General features: G+C 36.8%; 1 protein-coding gene across 2 annotated transcripts; it reads left to right on the top strand.

The window, feature by feature from the left end:
- Nucleotides 1–71: 71 nt before the first annotated feature.
- gtf2e1 (general transcription factor IIE, polypeptide 1, alpha) lies at nucleotides 72–22,833 on the top strand. Of its 2 annotated transcripts, none has more exons than XM_056465508.1 (5): nucleotides 72–136; nucleotides 3,082–3,691; nucleotides 16,843–17,044; nucleotides 17,167–17,402; nucleotides 21,598–22,833. In XM_056465508.1, exons 2-5 carry the CDS (start codon nucleotides 3,244–3,246, stop codon nucleotides 22,053–22,055), a joined length of 1,344 nt encoding a protein of 447 aa, XP_056321483.1. In that variant the 5' UTR covers nucleotides 72–136; nucleotides 3,082–3,243; the 3' UTR covers nucleotides 22,056–22,833. The 2 variants fall into 2 exon arrangements, with proteins under 2 accessions (XP_056321483.1, XP_056321482.1); XM_056465507.1 differs by lacking the exon at nucleotides 72–136 and adding an exon at nucleotides 146–278.

The following is a 22,833-nucleotide window of genomic DNA, read 5'->3' as shown; positions in this document are numbered from 1 at the left end:
GCGCAGCATATTTTGGTAAAGCGTTTTAAATGGCATATAGACTTTTCAGCAACATCCTGTACGTCATTTCCGCTATACGTTAGCGTGATGCTGAACTAGAAAACTTGTTCTGATCTAAACAGGAGGAGAATTAAAGGTTTGAACTGTGTTTGTTTTATCTCCTTAAGTTCTCGTGTTGTTTATTTTGCTGGTTGTGTGATTATAACGTTTACAGCATCTCTCAAAATACCGAATCATCGCGTTAATCTTACATTAAACTCTCCAGATACATGACACTGGTGAGTACGTTAGTCATCTGTACTCTCACACTGCTTTGTATTATTTTCATTTAGCGTATTTATATCATACTTTCACGTGTAACTTCAGTACATAACGTTATTTAGGACAGCACAAACTTACCTTCGTTCCTAAAGTAATTAACAACCCTGAGACATTGCTCCTAAAATGAGCTCCTTTTATTTACGTGTTTAAACTCCCGCTGAACGACTGCTGTTAACACAATAATCCAAATAAAAACAGCGTTTGTTTATTTTTTCTGGTTTATACGTTCTCCATAATGGTTTCTGCATGGTGCATCATTTTTACCACCTTTTCAAGATTTAAGTCTTTTGTGTCTCCAGAATGTGTCTGTAAATTTTCAGCTTAAACACCCATCAGATTATTTATTATACCTTTTAGAATATTGAGTTTTCTGCTCTGAACACAATGTAGCTGTTTTTGTTGCTTGTGCCTTTAATGCTAACTTTAGTTCCCCCCGCCCACCGTTCCCACATGCCTGTTAGAATGTGCCACATTTCTCGCCTCAGCTACATCAGATAAACACCAGATCTCACGTAAAGTTAGTGAGAAATACTACAGGAGGAACGTTCCCAATGATTATTTGATGTATTTGTTGTGGAGTTAATTCAAGGTTTTCACATAGGCATGGGTCGGTATAAGTTTCTGATGGTATGATAACCTTGGATAAAAATATCAGTTTCATGGTATTTTGATTTCGGTTTTAAAATATGTTCTTTTTAAAAATCTGGGTAAAAAAAGAACTTATTTCCACTTTGAACACTGCTTCTAAAATCGCATACTTCTATATAGTATGCTAAAAACAGTATGCAAGCCGAGTAGTATGTACGAATTCATAGAATTCGAAAAACAGTATGCGATAAGTACTTTTCTATCAGTCGAGTAGTAAATTGTAAATTTAAATGCACTTCCTACTGAGAAGTAGGTGATTTTGGACACAGCCAAAATATTTTATTTTGATAAAAATTTTAAGGTATTTTGGAACAGTAAACATGTGCGGCTTCAAATGAATCATTAACTTCTGCTGTCTTCATTAGTTTCAAAAACACAGATTTCTTTACAATTTAAAACAGCTTCTTTGGATATTTTTTTCTGCCAGTGATACTGTTGTCCCAAAAAACAAACAAAAAATGTAAATAAAAATAATCTTACACATACTTTAGGAGTGGTACTACAGAAAATTTTGGCAGTTTTAATACCTTGACTTTTTCCAAACCTAAGTATACCTTGAAAATGGTTATTGTCCCATGCCTGTCACACACAATGTTGTTACAAAGATCACTCACACGCACACAAACACAGCGGACACACACAGCGAACGTGTTTAAATTTTTGCATGCAAATGTGACATGATACACTTTAATATCCACTACTGTATGGATATCTGTTATGTTCATTTACAAAATAAACCTGGATTGAAGCGACTTCTTTTATAATTGTACTGACATGCGGCGTGGTGATAAAGACAGTAAAATCGCTGTAATTGATTACAAACATGCACTGTTTTAAAAACATTTAAAACTTGTAAAACTCATTGTTGATCACATTTGATGATGATTGATTATCACAGCGAGCTGAACAGATGTTTTAATCCAAGTTGCTTTGCGCATGTCCTGTCTTGTTGATATGATTATACGTGTAACTACGGAGTCGGAGACGTGTTATTACGTGGCTGTCAATCAATTTGGTGGGCGGAGAACCAGACTTCTGTCACGTTGTTGTGGGCCTTAAAATGGGAGGCATTTGGATCTTATTTTAACATCAGAAAATTAAAAAAAAGAGACTTATCATGTTTATATCACTCCAGTAAGACTGGACACACTACACCTACACACAGTTCTGTCCAAACAGCTCACAAAAGATGATTTTCATCAAAGGTGCCCCTTAAGGTAAAGTTATCTAGTTATTTCAAAAAAGATTGTTGAAATGCAACTGAAAATGACCTAGGGCTGGGCAGTATGGCAAAAATGCAGTCTCGATAATTTTTTTCCATATTGAACGATAACGATATCTATTTCGATATAGGTTGTAAATGCTTTAAGATTAAAAAGAGTGTCCCAACAATGGCTGATGCCACAAAAATTAAAGACTCCATTAAATGGCACAACATTTTTTTTGGGCAGATAAATTATAGGTAGCAAAATACCTCTAATATCAACGCACTTTTACATTGCCATTGTTGCACATTTATGCTGTGTGATTGGCTTTTAGATCTATATAGAGTAAAACGTCCAAAGCTTATCATTGTTATTGACATAAATTATATCGCGATTCGATATAATATAGTTTATCGGCCCATCCCTCGAATGACTCTTGAAAGCATTAGTTATTAACCAACAACTGAATTATGATAAGTTGTTTATTAAATGAGGAATTTAAGGCACTAAATTACAGTTTGACAGTTAAAATTTGTGTGTATATATATATATATATATATATATATATATATATATATATATATATATATATATATAAAATGTACAATGAATTCATAAGTTAATTTAAATAAGTTTCATTGTTCAGTTGTGGCCTGTATTTATTTTTGATGTAGGTGAGTGCCGTAAAGGTGTCAGAAAGTTCAACCTCATCCCATAATTTCAATGTGCTGTGTCTTTAATATAACATAATCACCCGAGGAGTCTGAAAAAAACAAAAGGTTGATGGCTTTTAATTTGCATGATGGTTTTGTAAATGTATGTATTAACTACTATTTTTTCTTCTGTATCTTCTGGATAAAATATGTTAAGCAGTTGATAAATTTTTTGGTTTTTCTATTTTTCACAGACCTTCCTCCAAGAAACCTAAAGTTCAACTCCTCACTGTCTTGCATAAAAGACAAACTGACCCTTCATATGACAGTCAACTAAAAGCACATTCTTTGTCTTGAAATTTCCTGCTATCTCCATCCCTCTTTCTTTTAGTTCTTCTCGTTCCCTATTCTTTATCATGACTGAACCTGAGCTGCTCACAGAGGTGCCTGCCTCTCTCAAACGGCTGGCCAAGCAGGTTGTGCGGGGGTTTTATGGCATTGAGCATGCTCTCGCCCTGGACGTGCTGATCCGCAATCCCTGTGTACGTGAAGAGGACATGCTGGAGCTGCTCAAGTTTGACCGCAAGCAGCTGCGCTCTGTTCTGAACACGCTGAAGGCTGACAAGTTTGTCAAATGTCGTATGCGCGTGGAGACTGCACCTGATGGGAAGACGACGCGACACAACTACTATTTCATCAATTACAGACTGCTGGTTAATGTGGTGAAGTACAAGCTGGACCACATGAGGAGACGCATTGAGACGGATGAACGGGACTCCACTAACAGAGCCTCCTTCCGCTGCCCCTGCTGTACCAACACATTCACTGACCTTGAGGCCAATCAGCTGTTCGACCCAATGACTGGTGAGTAGAAAACTGCAAGACTGTGAGAATATTAAGACTTATTTTGGAGGGCATGTTCTCAACACTTAAAAGAATAGTTCACCTAAAAATGAAAATTCATGTACTCGTGTGCGATCAGAAAACTAGTGTATTGGTGGAACGCCATCTTTACCAGACTCGGGCAAACTCCGCCTCTCTTTTCACTCCGGGCCGAAGCCCCAGCTGGCCTTCTTTGGCCCAAGCTATTCGGCGGGCCGAAAAAGTCCAGTCGCTGACCCAGAGGAAGCCCCGCTTTGGCCTGATCGGGCCCTGGAAGTGACTGTGGAAACGTGACTGGCACACTCACTTTAGGCACGATAGTGAAAACACGGCTATAGACTTTCCATTGTATTTGTTTTTCCTACTATGGGTGTCAGTGGTTAATGGTTTGTAACATTCTTCAAAATATCAAATTTTTTTGATCAGCATGAAAAAAATCTTAATGTTTTGGAACCACTTGAAGGCGAGTTAATGTTGAGTAAATTAACACTTTTGGGTGAACTATTCCTTTACGATCTATATTAGGTTTTTTTTTATCATGAGACAAAAGAAAAAAGGCATTAGTGTATACATTAGTTGACCAACTTAAAATATGGGATAGGAGATTCACATGAATCAGTAAGTTTTTTATGGAAATAAATTAATACCTTTGCTTAGCAAGAACTCAAGGACACTTAAAATAAATACCAGTTAAATACCAGTAAAATAATTAAAATATTAAAAGTAATAAATATTACTACAACTATTTAATAAAAATTTTTATCAAAATAATAATATCAAAAAATTTATCAAATTTATCAAAAAAATAGTATCAAAAATTCTAAAATGTTTTATTAAAAAATGCTGTTCTTTAAGACGTTATGTTTATTTATAAAGAAATGCTGTTCAACCAGCTTATATGCAAAAACAAACTATTTGAATTGTTTCTTTTGTCCTCTACCCACACAACACCTCTTTTTAATAAATTAATATAATTATTCATAGGGTGATGCAAGATCTTGGTCAAATCAAATGGAATGTAATACATTTCAGATAAAGCCAGCTGTATTAGTTAAAATGCCACTGCTTTTTTGATTGTTTCTCTTCAGAATTTTGTCGACAGGCATATTTCCTGAGATTCTGAAGGTTACAGGAAAGTGAGTGAGCTATGGGACAAATTAATTGTTGGATAAAGGTGCATGAACATTGAACATGATGTTAAAATCAATTAGAAAATGCCCATCAGTTAAGAGTAATTTTACTAGAGCTTGCTAGAATTTTCATGTATGAAGAAGATATAAACATATGCTGGCTGTTGTATTTTGACATGGCTAGCTAGTCTCAAATCATGTCATCATGATTCGTAAGACTCTTAGCCATCATTCAGGAAGTGGAAAGAGATTTTAAAAATAGGTCTGTGTTTGATCCCTGATATAATTTATCAACTTTTGGTATGCAATTAGTAATCTCTAAGTGAGAAATTATAGATAGGTCTTTATCTCCACACTGTGGCAGAGCTGCATACAGACACTTGATGGCAGCAGAGGTCAAAAAGTTGAATGCATTGATACAAAACACTTGAATGAACCTCACTGGGAGACTGATGCTGAATTGCATCAGTTTGTAGACAGTAGTGACTGACAGGAAAGGGAAAAAAACACTTTCGTAGGTTTAACATAAATAAGCTTCAATCTCATAGCGAGCGGCTGTAAGAATGAGCACAATGCGTTGACATCATCACCATCATGCGTTCTGCTTCTGTGCTTGCTGTTTTACATTTCTGACTTCAACAGCTGCTGATTTATGTACTTGAAGTACACACATGCACACACAGTGCTGCTGTTGACGTGACTTGCGTTATAAAGGTTTCAGAGATGAATCTTGAGAACTGCTAGCCATTCCTGTTTAAGCTTTTATCATGGTCTGAAGCCAGAAAAACCAATGTCTGCATAGTGTGTGTGTTTATTTGGGTCCATTCCAGCAGTCTTGAGTCATGTATAATTGATCTAATCTGTGTTTGTGTTCAGAAGGGAAATTTATAAGGAGAGTCTAATGCACTGAACACTAAAGACACATCAGCAGTCTTTAAATAACGTCTGACCTAACAGAGGGACTTGTCTTCATGGATGTTGTCTGTTTTATGCACATGTTCACATACATTTTTAAAATCTTTAAAGTGCTCCTTTTTTAATCGTTTTTTTCCGATATTACCTTTCGTTTGTTGAGTTTATGTAGTTGTTTTACTTTGAAACTTTGCAGAGCTTTGAAATTCACAGGGTAAATGGGGTTATTGATTCTGATTTATAAAACTGCGTAGAAACCTTCCTATAAGCCAACATCAGAATATTATGGTTTATATTATGATTTAACATGGTTAAGACAATATTTAAAGGAAATATGTCAACTAGAGTTTACTTACAGTTGTGCACATTCTCGCTGTCATTTTTTCCATGGGAAGTGGCGAATGCACGTTTCCGCTCCTGTTTTGTGTGTATACCACACTTACAAATGCGACCCCATTGTTTCCCAAAAGAAAACAAAAAATATTCTAAACTGGCCCAAAACAAATTGTCAGTAATTGTACAACTTGCATAGGAGTGTAATTAATTTTCTTAATGCCAATCTAAGGTCTTTACTGATTGGTCGCTTTGACACCTAAGCACTGTAGTTATAGCTAAGGCCTGGAAGAATTTAGTTACCTTTGTTGAATTGCAGAAAAAAACGCTGCATTATCAATTCATATATATTGCTAAAGTATTAAGACTCTAGTGCTGTCATTATTGTTTGCATCACCATACAAAAGCAAAAATACAGATATGGTAATGGCCATTTCATAGCCTGGATCATCTGACCAAGAGAGTTTTTGTTTTTTTAAGGGGAGGTATTTATAGAGCAACTGAAATCTTGATTGACACTGAAAAATCAGGTGATTGCTTGTTTTTCTCGGACGGATGTGATCCTATTGTTGGGAATTGACTAAGAATAAAGAGTGAATCTAAATGAAGCATTAAAGTGGTTTCATCAATTAAAAAGAAAATTCTAGATTATTTTCAAACCTCAGTGTATATAAACAAACAGGAAATGCTGACAGTAATGGACTTGCACTGAAAGCCTGGCAGACAAGAAAACCAGAGGGCTTTAACATAAAAGTGCAGCAACTATTAAGAAATATTAAAGCAGTACTTCAGTAATAAAATGTTTTTAGAAGGAGACATGAAGCTGGAAGTTGCTTTATTAGAGGCTTGTTTGAAAACTTTGGTTTATATTATCAATGCAGTTCTTCTGTTTTGAGTTGCTTCTCAGCATTTTGTGGTAGGACTACACAACATATCGCTTGAGCATCGATATCACAGTGTGTGTGTCCGCAATAGTCTCATTGCAATGTATGTTGTTAGGATTATAGATCACCAGAAACACACCATATTTTTGGAGACACTGCAGAATTGACAGTTTGTCATCTGCACGTGTTTTTAAGGCTTGTCACTATGTGAGCATTTTAAGAGAGATTAAAGCATTTCAGTAGTGCATAAAGAAGTTTATTAAACATTAATTTGATTGAATTATTATAGGATTAAGACTATGTAATGTTACTTTGCGTTTGATTATTTAATTTCTGTACCTGAATTCTGTTACTCTCTTCAGAAAACTATGGAGCGCGGTTTATTTCACTTTAATATTTGCTCAATTATATTTATTTATGACTGTAGTTTTTTTATTATATGCATATAATATATTACATAAAATATATATTTACTTTTCGTTCCCCTACAAAATCAGACTGTTTAAGTCATCGGGTGAAATTATATCGCAATAAAGATCTCAGAGAAAAAAACATCCCAATGTAAACTTTTTCCAGTGTCTCTGCATTCCTTTCTGTTGTCTGAACACACTTAAGCAAAAGTTCACTTAATGTGTAATCTAAGATTAGAGTTGGTATAGTGCAATGTAAGTAGGGAACTGTTTTCCATCCATTCTCAGCCTTATCTTCATGATTGAATCTACAATGCGATCAGTGCTGTCTTATTCTTAAGGAATGCCTCTTATCAGCCTGTTCTTTTCAGTGACACAAAACCAGATTGTGCAACCCTATAGTTTGATTACTAAACAAATTACTCTGATTGAACTTTTTTAAGCCAAAAATTGGAACCTGTATGGTTCCTCGATGTAAATTCTTCTCAGAATAGTTTTTCCTTCTCAGGGATTGTTTCATTAGATTAATGCATTATTCTTTAACCAGTGTTTTCACACTTGTAATTAATTTTTTTTTATGTTTTAGGGTTTTTTCGTCTTTTAATTGGAATAGGACAGTAGAGTTTACAGAGAGGAAAGTATTGGAAGCAGAGAAGTGGCGGCAAAGAACCTTGAGCTTGGAATTGAACTCAGGTCGCCGTGAGCACCACTTAATTACTAGGCTATTGGTGCCGACATCAATTTTTGTTTTTTTGGTATTATTATAATTGTTTTGGTCCACACTCAAGGAAATGAATGATACACTTTAGGGTGCACTCACACTGGGCTATCCGAACTGTGCCCAGGCGCATTTCCCGGTTTGTTTGACAAGTGTGAGTGCTCCGAATCGGGCCCAGGCACTGTTCTGTTGGCCGGCCCTGGCCTGGTTTGAAGAGATGTACCAGAGCACGGTTTGTGCTTAGGTTCGGAAGGCAAAATGCAGTACGAGTGCAGCCCATTGGGTGAGATAGGACGGGACAATCATGCTACAGCAGAGTTAAATGCAACTGTAGTCCCTTAGTCCTGGTTACCATGTCATGTTTAATACCATACTGGCTGTTTGTAGTGTGCTGTTTGCTCAGCCTTTGCTGTTTTTAATAAAACTTAAAGAACAACACTTAAGAACTTTCTAAAAAATGATACTATGGATGGAGTCAGTTCAGTGCCAGAAATGTCTATATTGCACACAACAACTGAAGATCTCTTGCAAAGAGATTGCATTTCCTATATGAACTTATATTGGCAACATTTTGTAAAAAGTGACGAATGGCCAATGTTTAGCATTCCACCCTTGCATGTTCCATTCACATTTCAGCCAAACCAGTTTGTGTGGGAGACTTAATTGGCATGTTTGGTGCACACCAGGAGTCAAATGGCTGTTTATGCTTGTTCAAACGAAATACCAAAGCAATTTGGCCAGAGTTTTTAACTGCATCAAACCTGGCATGTGTGAGAGCACAGTCTGAATGAACCAAAACCATATGGTGCAACCTGTATAGTCCAATTCCTGAATGAACGACAATAATAAACCACCCTGCTGTTTTAGATTCCACTATCGCTTTCGAGAACAAACTGGTTGGCTACTATTCAGATTGCTATCATTCCATTTTAAGTGTAGCTTACTTACTATGAAGGCAAAATCAGCATCCCAAATAATGTACATTTGTTAACCACAAGTCTAAACTTCATCATTCCTCTCATGCGATCTCTACCTACAAATGTGGTTCCAATGCTCATCTTGTGTCGACATACAGGAGGAAATTTCTTCGTACAGAAAGCCTATGTTTAAGTGAGTGATGGATAGGAAAGAACAGGAGTAAAGAGACAGAGTGATAAAGGGTTTTAGGCAGTGCCAGAGGTGAACGGTGAGTGTTAGAGGAATAGAAAGGCAGGTAAAGAGCGCTTGGCACGTGTTCACCCTCACCTCTGCTGAAAGCAAACTGGCAGTCAGGGAGGCAAAGCTGTTGCTAGGATACACATCAGGAGGATTGGCGAGGATGAAGCAGAAGAACGGCCAATGATGAAGCATCTAACCCTGTGAAGACCATGCCATTATACACACACTTATTTCCCATGTTCACTCATGGACTAGTATATACCTGAAAGGATTTTATAAACATGGGTTTTGTGACACACGGTGCTCTCTGTCCACTGAGTGGGCTTATATGTGGATGTTTTTCAATTGGATCTTTTTACCCTGTACTGTTTTTTTACGCTTGGGTGGCTTAGTTGTGTGTTAGAATAGGAGACTGTATTGATCTGATTGGTCAAGCGCATCAAGGTCCCCCCTCGTTGAGTCCCCCCAAAAATTGATCTATGAAAATCTCTTTGATTGGTGAGGTGTTCGGGGAGATAAGGAGATCTAACAGGGTCAGGCTCGCATGGTAATAAGTCACTCGCTGATCCTATCTTGGCATGTCTTTACTCTATCTCATTTCTGTTATCTCCCTTTAGTTTTTCCTTCCTTCTGAGTTGCGTGTGTTTGTTATAAGCAGAGCTGCAACCACCCAATGTTCAGATAAATGGATAAGATTTATTTTTGTTATGGTTAACTCATATTTCATTTACAAAATCTCATGCTATCATTAATAAACATTAAAAGGTTTCCAGCTTGTAAGCCAGTTTTAGTGTATTAAGCGATGCAATGCTCAAATATATAATACTAAATTCACTGTTTAAAATTTCAGCGTCAGTAAGTATTAGACCATTTATATCTGTGTGTGTATACCGTTAAAGTCCGTTAGACAAGTTATTTGATAACAGTGGTTTGTTTATAATTCATTCATTCTTTCATTTTCCTTCAGCTTAGTCCCTTAATTAAACAAGGGTTGCCACAGCGGAATGAACTGCCAACTTATCCAGCATGTTTTTTACGCTTTGGATGCCCTTCCAGCAACAACCCAACACTGGAGAACACTCATACACGCTTGCATTCACACCCACACATACACTGTGGCCAATTTAGTTTACTCAGTTCACCTATAGCGCATGTCTTTGGACTGTGGGGGAAACCGGAGCACCCGGAGGAAACCCACGCTTACACAGGGAGAACATGCAAACTCCACACAGAAATGCCGACTGACCCAGCTGGAGCTCGAACCAGCGAACTTCTCACTGCGCCACCGTGTCGCCTGGGGGTTGTAATATTGACCATAAAATTGATTTAAAAAATGTTTTTATTGCCACCTCACTGAATAAAATAAGACTTTCTACAGAAGATAAAATGTTATAAGAAATACTTTGAAAATTTCCATGCTCAGTTAAATATCACTTATTGTTGTATAAATTTCACAGGAGGGCTAATCATTTTTTACTTTAAATCTATATTGTAAATACACCAAAACACAGACACAAAATAGTCAATGTGAACCTTTGAAGTGGATCAAAAACTTTCATCAAACTTACTGAACAACACCCATTCTAATCTTAGGAGGTTTTTGATACTTTTTTGATCCACTTTGAATTGGATACCCACTTGGATAAAAATATCACGGTATTGTAATAACTGCTAAAATAAGTTCCTAATAAATGTTTTTCCCCATTAAACAAATACATTTTATATAAATTTTCTTTATTTCTTTATACATTTATAATATTTTGAAACATATCAGGCTAGATAATTAAAGCTCCCTTCATTAGTTTAAAAACACAGATTTCTTTACAACACACAAAAAAACACATAAAAAAAAAACTTACTTATACCTTGGGTACGGTATAATAGAACATTTTAGCTGGTTTAAAACCTTCACCTTTCCAAACCGCTGTAAATCTTGAAACCGGTTATCACCCCATGCCTACTTTGAACTATATGCAGCAGCACTTTCTTCGGCAGCAAATCAGCATATTTGGATGATTTTTGGAAGATGACATGAAACTGAAGTAATGGCTACTGAAAATTCATCTTTGGTGTCATAGTAATAAATATAATTTTAAAATGCTTTCAAAGATGAAGCATTTGTTTTGTAATAATTTTTTTTATCAATTGGGTGCAGTCTTAGTAACCTTAAATACATTTTACAACTTCGCTAATTGTGATGTCATTGATCAATAGTTTGGAAAGGCTTTGCATTACTGCAGTACACACACGTTTGGGGATTATTAACAGACTTTGTTTATCCACTGTGATGATAATTATGTAAGATGTTCTGTCCTGAAAGCTAATCCTATCTGAATTGTGTTTAGGATACTCTCCATAGAGCAGAGATGCCCAAACTAGGGCCCGCGGGCCCTTCATATGAAAAAGTTTGGGCACCCCTTTCATACAGCCTGTATTGCATTGAATCCAGAAGATCTCTTTGAAGTCATCTTCACTTTATATCTTCAAAGATATAAACATTTATTTTTTATTATTACTATTGCATTAGCGTTAGTAATTTGAATCATTGTAGTACATTTGTCACTGTTGCTCAGGCCCCCTCATGAAAAAGTTTCTCATCTCTCAAATGCCGAAATGATGCTGGATTCATCTTTAAAGGACTGTTCACAAAAGTCCTTTTGTTCTTTGGCGTAGACGACTGAACAAAGCGCCGTCCTGCTTTCAAAAGAGCTCTGAATCACTGGAGAGAGTACTGTGTAATTTAAACCAGACCTATTCATATCTCATAGATAATGCAAAAACTATCAACACAAAGACACCAGCCCACTTTCTCTCAATGCCAGCCTTAATGTATGCCTGCACACTAACCGCGCAGCTCCATGTTCCTTTAGATCCACTACGACAATGTGTGTGTACTCGCAGACCCACTAAAATGACAAAAAGAGTGTGTTAATGTGCCATATTGCTAATTATCCAAGGCTTCGGGTTTGATATCTCTACAGAAATATGGTTGGGAGCCTCTAATGGCATGTGAAAAGACAAAAATGGGTACCTTTTATTTCTTGTTTTAACATCCTCTTTTTCTGGAGCTGTGATGGTGATAGTGGGTCAGTGATTCCTTCAGTTTAACATGCAGTTAATAGCTTTCCTTTCTGAACTAGTGAACTTCCTCTCTGTCTGTCTCTTTGGGGTCACCCAGAGCATGTTTTTTTATTCCGGTGTGCTGCTTTTCAAGTGTTTATATAGCCTAACATGCTGACTGCATCTGTACAGTCTAGCACTAGCAATTAGAGATTTTTAGATCTCATGTTAGTTCTTGCATTTAAAGCATCCAGCAGATGTTGTTCAGCAGAAAGCATAAGCAAGTTTCAAGACATGTTGGCGCAGTATCCTAATCACTGATTATGTGTGTATATGCCCAATAAGTGATTTGTAGAACCATATTTTTCTCCGAATATTTAATGCTGCTGTATTTAAAATAACTGTAACACTGAACTTATAGTTTTGTTTATACATTTTGTAAAACTTTGTACTGTTTTAATACTGTCGGTACTGGAACTTAAAAACAAAAATGAGTAATCCTTTTATATTTTAATTTTAAAAGACACGAAATATATAATATGTAATTCAGTTGTTAATTCAAAATGGCTGATTTCTTGAAGAATCTTAACTAGTAACTTTATAATCAGGTAATTGAATCATTGGCTCAATTGATTTGTTCAAAAACTGATTCATTCAGGAACAAATGCTGCAGGGTTAATCTGGGATACACTTTTTTTCTCTCTCTTGCTTGTTAGGACCTATTCTAGAAGGGGTGCAATGGATACTTTTATCTACAATGTCACTCATTATTAACATCCTGCTTTTTTTTAAACTTGTGTAATTTGAACATCACATTTATGAAAAGGTAAATGCTAATGTTTGGTCAAAATTGCTGTCTTTTTTATGTGATCTTACTTGACTCATATTTTGGGAATGTGAAAAACACAAACACCATATTTGGTTATGTTTCATCTTAGACATGGGACGATAACCGTTTTCAAGGTATACCGCAGTTTGGAAAAATGTTCTGCCCAAATGTTCTGCTATACCGTTCCTGTGTGTAAGATATTTTTATTTACATTTGTTTTATTTGTTGTTTAGGACAAAAGTATCTCCAGCAGAAAAGATCTCTAAAGATGCCGTTGTAAATTGTAATGAAATCAGTTTTTATGAAACTAATGAAGACAGCAGAAGTCAATGATTAATTTGAATTATTCAGGCTGACATGTTTACTGTTCCAAAGTATTATAAATGTTTCTCAAAATAAAATATATTGTTCAAAGGGGAAAATTTTTTGTTTTTGACTCAGACATTTAAAAAGAGTATATTTTAGAGCAGTAATCAAAATACCTTAAAACGATTATATTTTTATTATTAAGGTTATCATACCATCAGAATCATATACCGGCCCATGCCCATTTCGTTTAATACATTTAATTTTATTTGAACTTTAATTTAATTGGCTTAAACACAGTGAATTTGTTTTTGAAAAGTGAGTGAAGAACTCAATGTCAATTACATGTACAATATAATTACAATAAAATTTCACCCTATTATTGGCATAATTTTCCATATCAGGTCAGTGAGGATGCTTCAGTTTTTTTTCGACAGATTCTTGTTCTGATAATATACATCCTGAAAAAAATAAACTATTAAAAAAACCACTGCAGTGCAAACACACAAAAATACCACAAACACAGTAGTGGAGTAGGCCTTGACCTTGAGGGAAAAAAAGTGAAACTTCTTATGCTGTACTTTTTTATAATGCTGTAACAGTGCAAAGAATAACATGTTTTTAACAAAGGACCAGGGCAGCAGACAACAAAGATCAAAACAAGTTGTTTGTAGGATTTGAACGAGGGCAACAGTCAAACATGTCAATCTAGCTGATGTTTACATGGAAAATCAGTGTGTTGTATGGCAAAAACTTCTGTTTGAATGCTATCTTTTACTCTGATAATACAAGATGTTTGCATGGATCTGAAAATGTATCTCATTATTTTGTAAACGTTTAAATGTAGCTGGTTATCTCTTTATCCCTTATCACTTGTGTCTTGTATATGTGTGTGTGTACTTGTTTATGTAGTTTACAAGGACGCACAATTGTATAATGAGATGAATATGACCTAGGCATACACCATTAAGGTGGTTTATGAGGATATGCCTTGTGTCTTCGTAATTCAAAATGCTTAAATCATACTTAAAGGAGTCTTTTGACATTTGCCATATATTTTTAGTGAGGGCTGGATTTGGTGGTGTGGGTAGGGTAAGGCCATATAATAAGCGTTTTTTTGTTGTTTCTTTTATACAGTATAAATATACCACACTTATGAAGAGTCCTTGTAAACCGCATATACGTATGTGTGTGTCTGAGTACTGGTTTCAGTGGTTTCCAAAAACATGCTTTTGTATAATGACATGGGTATGACTTGTATGTACTCTAATTCTGTGGTTTACGAGGACAAGTCTTTTGTTCTTGTGATTTCAAGATGCTTAAAAAGCATACTTAATAAGGACTTTCACATTCAATTAAATACATTATGCCTATGGAGAGTCCCTGTAAACCACCAATACCAATGTGTGTGTGTGAAGATAGACAGACTGTCCAGGAGGGCTGCTTTAAAATTGTTCCCTGCAGCTCAGGGTATGTCGATATTTCCTCTAGAGCTGTGTCAAATGTGTCGGAGACCTTTTTTATCTTCCCTTCACCTGACTGTTATTTCTCTTCTTTTTTTTACAGTCTCTCCCACTCTTTGTGCTTGTCAAATTGTTTTCTTTCCCCCTCCGCTGCTGTATTGGCAGAGAAGACATCTGTAGTAAAGGGGCCTAGCTGGAAGTGATTGTTTTCAGGAGCGCCTTCACAGATTTTGTTGTCAACTTTCCAGCAAAGCTTTTAAAATGGAAATTGCAGCTAGTCGTTTACTCGTTTGATTCCCTTCAAGGCCAGAAAAATTGGGAATTGGGAAGCCATTTACCATGCACTCAGCACGGCAACATGGGACCATTTTAGTGTAAAAACCATATTGCTGGGGTGCCTTTGTGATATCAAAACACACATGAATATGAGTAGAACGACGTTGTAGATAAAAGCCTACAGTTAAAGGTAGGTCACAATATCTGCACCATCTGTGACCATTAAATGCTAAGTACATGAATATGTAAAGTGTGTCAAGGCATGGATTTTTTTTTATTATTTAGCTAGTAGCCGATGTACGCCACACACTCATATACCAGGCCCTGCTGTGCGTGCTTTTGTCAGAAGGCTGTAAATAACTTCAGCAGCAGATGGCAAACCAGACCAGCTTCGCTTTGCTGTGGAATCGCCGGTGAATGCTGGGACCAAGCGTGTGTTTGTCCTTTTGTCTGTGATTGTTCTTCCATTTTCCTGTTTCAGTATTATTAGACTGTGAGCAGTGGTTTTGGCTCAGGCAATTAGTTGCATGGCGCTGTAGATGGATTTCACTTTATTTCCATTTGTAGTCCATACTATATGCATCATAATTTCTTATTGTTCAAGTAACGATTATATGTTTTAATCAGTAATTTAAAAAAATGCATTTTTTCCTGCTACAAGCAACAAGTTTTGGGTCTAACATTTGTAACTTACTTAAATATGTGACACAATTTTACATGGTTACTATCTTTCTAACAACATACCATCAAAAGGTTTGGGGTAGAATGTTTTTTTTTTCAGCAGAGAGCCAAGAATGTTAAAAAATTATCAAAATGGAAAGTAAAATCTGTTAAAAAAAAAACATTTGAACTATTTAATGTAATTGCTAAACTGAAAATTATTTTAATTTACCATCCACTTGTTCAAAACCTGTATGAGATTTTTTTTTCTTAACACACAAGATGATGTATAAAAAATTAAATAAAAAACAGACTGTTTTAATTTAGAAGCATTCAGATTTTACCACCATGGGAATAATTTAAATGTTACAATGTAATAAAATACAATATGATAATTATTCTAAAAAATGAAATTCTGTCAATTAATTATTTAAAATAATTAACTAAATTATATTACTTAATTCTATTCCAACCACAAACCTTTGAATAGTGTTGGTTAATATAATTTTATTATTGAGACAGTTTTTGTCAATTCCAGTATACATAGTTAATCAATTATTATGGGAATAATCTTGATTAGCAAGATTGATTTGTTGTGTTTTTTTTTTTTTTTTTGAAAACTTTAGTTACAATATTATTTTCCCTGGCCACTGATGTTAGTATTTCCTGGTTTGAGACCAGCTAATATGAAAAGCAAAGCCAAATTTTCTAGCCTGATGGGATTGCTAGAGGATAGTTGGCCAGATTGGGTTCTGGCTTCATCTCCAATTCAAAAATTGGCTCCATGTCTGTGGGAAAAGGGGACATGGAATCCCAGAATTTGGAGCCTCTGGTTAAAGGGAACTGGAGATATGAACTTTTTCTTTTAGACTCCTCTTCCATGACCCGGGGTGCTCATTATGGTGGATGGTGTTAATGTGGGATGTTGTTGTTTCACAGCACTGATAAGGCATTTCAAAACTTGTATTTTAAGACATTTTTCTCTGTACCACAGGTACGTTCCGCTGTACATTTTGTCAAACAGAAGTAGAGGAGGACGAATCGGCAGTGCCAAAGAAAGATGCCCGCACTTTGGTGGCACGGTTCAATGAGCAAATCGAGCCCATCTATGTATTGCTTCGAGAAACGGAAAACATCAACTTGTCCCATGATCTACTAGAGCCCGAACCATCAGAAATCCCAGCTCTAAAACAGAGGTCAGAGAATCTGAAATACTGCACTCTCATGTGCTTTAATTTTATAAAGGATGAAAAATTAAAATAGGTTTTATATTATGTCCGCATAAGTCTTATTCATCCAATTCTGACTTTTCCTACAGTCGGGAGCGGGCTGCACAATCTGCAATGGGAGCAGGTGCTGGGGGACCTGTTAGAGAAGTATGGAAAAAGGGCACATCGTATGACCTCTACACGCAGAATGTGGTCATCAACATGGACGACCAGGAGCCTCAGCCTGGCCAGAATGCTGAGGGCAAAGCCCCCAAAGAGAGGCCCGTATGGCTGACGGAAAGTACAGTGCAGGGGGCGTACAACGAGACAGAAGCTCTGAAGAACCGTGAGTCACGTCCGCTGTATTGTATCATGGTGAAAGTAGTATTTGTGATCTCAGATAAACATCAATGCTGTTTTTTTATGCATTTGAGGTTTTGCCTTGTTATTACTGCATATGCTCCTCATAGATCTGAATAAAGTCAAACTATAAATTAGGATGTGGGTTTAGATTGACTTAAGGGCATAATGTTACACCAAACATGTTCCCTAACCCTCAAAAAGCAATTCAGCTGAAAGTTTAAGAAGATCTGTAGGTTCTTTCAAGTAGGGTTCCTTTTTTTGGATTATGCCCCCCTGTTTTGACAACTTTTTCACTAGTTTGCTTGTAGAACCCGACTAGTGGAGGTCTGTTGGATTGTCAGTCTCTTTGCCATAATATACTTTTTGCTTTGATGCCAAAGGCTGTCTTTCCAATTATCCTCATATATAGTCCATCAGACCTCACCTTGACAGACAAAATGATTGTGTTTTACCACACTGCCACATACACATAAGAATAATTGAGAATATACAATGTTATATGCTTGTAATTAACATTTGTTGCTTAACTAGTACCTAAAAACCTAAAATACATTTGAGTTGCTTTTATTTTCATTTTAGATATTTATTTATGTTTTTATAATATCTTGTTACCTGTGCAGACAACAATATGTTCCTCATACATTCAGCAATTTAAAGCTTGTCCCTCAAGAATGCGGGCTTCTACTTCCAAGCTTTGAAAAAAAGGCTAAAAAATAAATAAATCTGAGCCTAGTCATTAAAATCATCTTTGTCTCTATTTACACCTGGTATTAAGATGCGTTTTGTTGTCCGACAACAATAGATTAATTTCACGCGGCCGCCATTTTTAAAAGTAAAATCGAGGCTGCAGTGGGAAGAAACCCGGAAGTATTGTTGGGAGTTACATAGGAACATTGTGTACCAGGCTGTAAATATTATCAGTGAAGATAAAGTGACAAATTTTTAATTTCACCGCCTTCCGAGTGACCCAAAGGTTTTGTTTTGAATGAATGGTGAAAATAAAAGAGATAACTTAGCTGACAATGAGCTCTGATAAGGGAAATGGCAATAGTCAGCTAACGTTTACTTTCCTAAACACACATTTTAGATGCTGTTTATCAAACTCAAGTTAATGAACTGATTTTTTTACTGTATTAGACTTCACGATACTAAATTAAAAGAAAAACCGTCAATTTCCCGTTAACATTTAAGGCACTGTTGATGGCTTTCTTAAAACAGCGCTGATTTGCCATTGTGTTCACGTGCTCAACAGAAATGCTTGTGATTGGCCGAAAAGGTCATCGGTTCACCCTCCACTGTTTAAAGAGTACAAACACATATGAGCGGAGCAATCTGCTTGATGACTCGACTGATCTTCGCGGCTGCTTCGCGATCCAGTCTCCGTGTTTTTGTGTTTGTATTGGGTGAAGAACGGTAAACTGAGTGCAAACACAGATGCATGGAGACTGGAGCACGAAGCAGCCGTGAAGATCAGTCGAGTCATCCGCGCTCAGCAGCGCTTCAGTGTTAACTTAGCGCGAAATGGACAGTTTTAAAACTTCAGTACCAGGACAACACTATTACAGACAACATGAGGGTGTGCTACAGAGGGCTGCAGTGTTTTATCGCTCACCGGGTTACATAGGCTGAAGCAGAAAAGCGTACCCACGATGTTTACCTGCTGCCATGAACTGAAGCCTAGGAGGACACGAGCATATTACTCTTAAAGAGATTGTGATGTTGTTTGATACTTAATATGCTTTTAATTGTTTAAATTAAACTTAACTGAATGATATTAAAGTGATGTTTACACCATTTCTGCAGTTTGAAATATCGGCAACAGATGGAGGTTTGTAGTCTACAGCATATTACTGCAATGTTTACAGTGCTGGTCCTATACTTCCGGGTTTCTTCCCACCAGAGCCTCGCTTTGGTTCTTTAAAATGGCGGCCACGTGAAATACGCATATTGGACAGTGTTAATATAGATGTGAACAGAGTCTAAAATGTTTTAGATCTTTTCCATTTTCAAATATTTAGAAAGTTGAGGTGCTTTAGGTGAAAAAAGGTAAACAGCCACAGTAACACAAGCCCACAGTTTGGTGAAGTCTTGAGCAAAAATCAAAGATGCTCCTCATGTTGTTTTCCGTTGTCTCCTTTTGCAATTAAATATAAATTGCACTTCTTATCTTATTTGTCTCATTTACATCAGAAAATAATTTTAAAAATCCCAGAAACAGGTTTTACAAACCCTAATTATAATGTTTTAATAATAATGAGCAAAATTGTAATATGACATGAGGCTAAAATGTGCATGAAACTCTAGTTCAACCGTTTACATGTGTCTGTTGCCTCATTACAAATGTTTATAGCCTTGTAGTGTGGCGCTGAATAAATTTATAATCTGTCAAAATCTTGGCAATTATGGCTGCCTACTGTTCCTTAAAACAGGGGTTCCCAAACTTTACCACCCGAGACTCCCAAGATAACAATGCGAGTGACTGTTTTCGGAAATGGTTATAATTACACAAACGTTGCACGCAGTGGATCTCACACACCTATAGGCATATATAAACACAATCATATTGACAACACAAAAATGTGCAACAGTTTAACAAACATATAATTTTTTTATTATTATTATTTTATATTAAAGTGGTGGTCCACTACGATATCATATTTTAAGCTTTAGTTGATGTGTAATGTAGCTGTGTGAACATAAACAGCATGCAAAGGGAGCAATGCAAAGGGAGACCTTAGTTTTTACAGATTTAGCTTAGCAAAGCCTACAATGAACGAATTTTGGAGACTACAAAAAATACTTCTGGGCCTTGTGAGATCACAAACGTACTTTTACCGCACACACACACTGCACAGCTAAGGGGCGTGGCCAGAGGCACTGTAATGTTATAGCAGAGGGAGCTGAAATGCCATCTAAACGCTGCTATTTTCACAGAGCTGTTTCTCTATTTGGGCTTCCAAATGACACGCCACAAAGACAGAAGTGCTTACTGTTCAATATTATATTCCAGAGAATTATAAAATACAAAACAAATACATCTCGTGTTACACGCGTCTACAGACACTTCACACACACACACACACACACACACATACACACACACATACAGACACATACACACTCACAACGGGGATCTCTCTTAAAGGAGCCCCACCCCATTTTCACTCGTTACAGACACTTGTCAGATGTTATTTTAGAGAGCAGGCATGAGGTTGACTGACTGTTTACGCAAAAAGCACGTGCTTGTACGGGCGTGACGTGGAACCGATTCGCGAATCGCAGCACATTATGACACATGACCAATCAGAGTCACTTGAGGGGCCTTTCGGAGGAACTATTAAATATGACAGTCATTTTCATGTGTGCTGAGTAGCTATATATAATCAAAGTGAGATTTATGAAAAAATAACGTGATTTCCTTCAAGTGAAACATGAGCACACATGGCTTTGCATCTTATAAACACAACCAAGCATTAAAATTACATTCTGGACCACCTCTTTAACCTCACCTAATGAGACTGGTGGGCACAATGTCTAAAGATATATCACATGACATTAATCTAACGTAAAACCCTAGGGGTTGCAAAAAAAAAAAAAAATTCAAAGGCTGATGGCTTTTTATTTTCCATGTTGCACTTTTAATGTAACTATCTAAATCTTCTTTAAGTTATGGATTAACAATGGTAATTTCAAAAGTTTATTCAAATGTCTTACACTTAGAAATCACCAAGTGGACCACTGCCCCCCCCTTCATTGTCCTGCGACCCCAACATTGGTAATCACTGCCTTAAAACATGTCCAGTTTTCTAAAATAAGAGCCCCACATACATAGGACATATAATAAACTGTGTTATACTTAGAAAATAAGGGATGATAATTGCATAATGTTGATCCCGTGTGAATCAACAAATGAGCAAACAAATGTAACATTATTAATTCTTTTGTTCATCATCAGTAGTTGTTGTGAGTGTTTTGAGAATTTGGAAGATGGACTTGGAGCGAAGAGAAGATTGTCTTTTGAAAATCTCTTAAATTGCGGCCTGTTTCTTACCCAAAGCTATCATATGGCTTCAGAAAGGAATTGGATTTAGAAAGTGTAGCAAAAATTGTAATTCTTCAAATAATGATGCATCTGAATTTGTCTTTTTATTTTTCTTCCAATTTTTTTCTCACACCAGCTGGCGAGGACTCTGTAGTAACCCAGGAGGGAATTACTGGAAGAGGAGCCGCGCAGGATGAGAATGAGGAGGTGATGCAGGCTCTACTCATTCACGAGAAGAGGAGTGGAGCTGGTCCAGGAGGTTCCGCCGTCTCCCGACCAACTGTTCCAGCCGCAAACGCCAGCGACTCCGACAGCGATACCAGCGAGTCGGACGAGGACTCTCCACCGCAGGCTCCAGCCCACACGCTGCACAATGCTACAGCCATGCGGCCAGGAAAACAAGACAAGGAGGACGAGGATGATGACGACGAGTTTGAAGAGGTCGGAGATGACCCTGTGGTTATGGTAGGAGGAAGACCCTTCTCTTACAGGGAAGTGAGCCAGAGACCTGAGCTGGTGGAACAGATGAGCGCTCAGGAGAAAGAGGCGTACATTGAGATGGGCCAAAACCTTTTCCAGGACATGTACTTCTGAGTTCATCATGCTGGTTAGCTTCCTCTTCAATCTTTCTGTATCTCACTTTTTTTTCCACAGGATACAGATCAATCTGTTTCTTTTGCACACTTCATATCAAACGGTGTTGTGCGGTGTGCCAGAGTCGAGAAATGTAGTGTTTTACCAGTTAACTCTTGTTCTTTCTCACTCCCCTGCCATATTCACATACAAAACTACTCCGGTGCCAATGATACCGCAGTATCACGGTTGTAAACAAGAGTATCATACATTGGCAAACACGCTCGCATTGCTAGCTTTCCAGTTTGTTTGCCGTTTCATCACATTCAGAGACTTACATTTGTATATCAGTGTTGCCACAGTAACCTCTGAGATGGTTTAACCTCCTTTAAACCAAGGATTTTCTGACATGAATGACTTTTGAATGACAGAAAGTGACAGACTGTGGTTTTTGCTCAAAGCTACCTACCAAGGCATTTCCTCATCTTCTTGCTTTTACATTATTTTCAATGGCTCTTTTTCCTCAGCAGTATTTAGCAAGACTTGCAGTTTGAAAGGAAAGACAAACGATCTTCATGCGGCTGGCTTCCTTAACGCGATATTGAATGAGATTTAATGAGAGATGTTTGTTTAGAGTGTGATTGCTTTCCTTTCACAGCAGAAATGAGCACTTTTTTCTTTGATCTCTGCCTCAGTGGACATTATTCACTTCAATTTGTTTGTCATTAAGTGGAAAAAAGGATGTTTTTTCAGTTTGTTAGACCTTTTACTGTAATAAAAAGCTGAGTGTGAAAACTGA

This window comes from Danio aesculapii, chromosome 9 (assembly GCF_903798145.1).
Source record: "Danio aesculapii chromosome 9, fDanAes4.1, whole genome shotgun sequence".
Classification (NCBI taxonomy): Eukaryota; Metazoa; Chordata; class Actinopteri; order Cypriniformes; family Danionidae; genus Danio; species Danio aesculapii.
The sequence above is the reverse complement of the archived record's forward strand: the minus strand, read 5'-3'. Positions and strand labels throughout refer to the sequence as shown.

Excerpts from the sequence above, each read along its gene's own strand:
- gtf2e1 (XM_056465508.1), top strand. The coding sequence starts at position 3,244 with ATGACTGAACCTGAGCTGCTCACAGAGGTGCCTGCCTCTCTCAAACGG. Across the intron at positions 3,692-16,842 it reads GCTGTTCGACCCAATGACTG|GTACGTTCCGCTGTACATTT; the intron begins GTGAGTAGAAAA and ends TCTGTACCACAG. Across the intron at positions 17,045-17,166 it reads ATCCCAGCTCTAAAACAGAG|TCGGGAGCGGGCTGCACAAT; the intron begins GTCAGAGAATCT and ends CTTTTCCTACAG.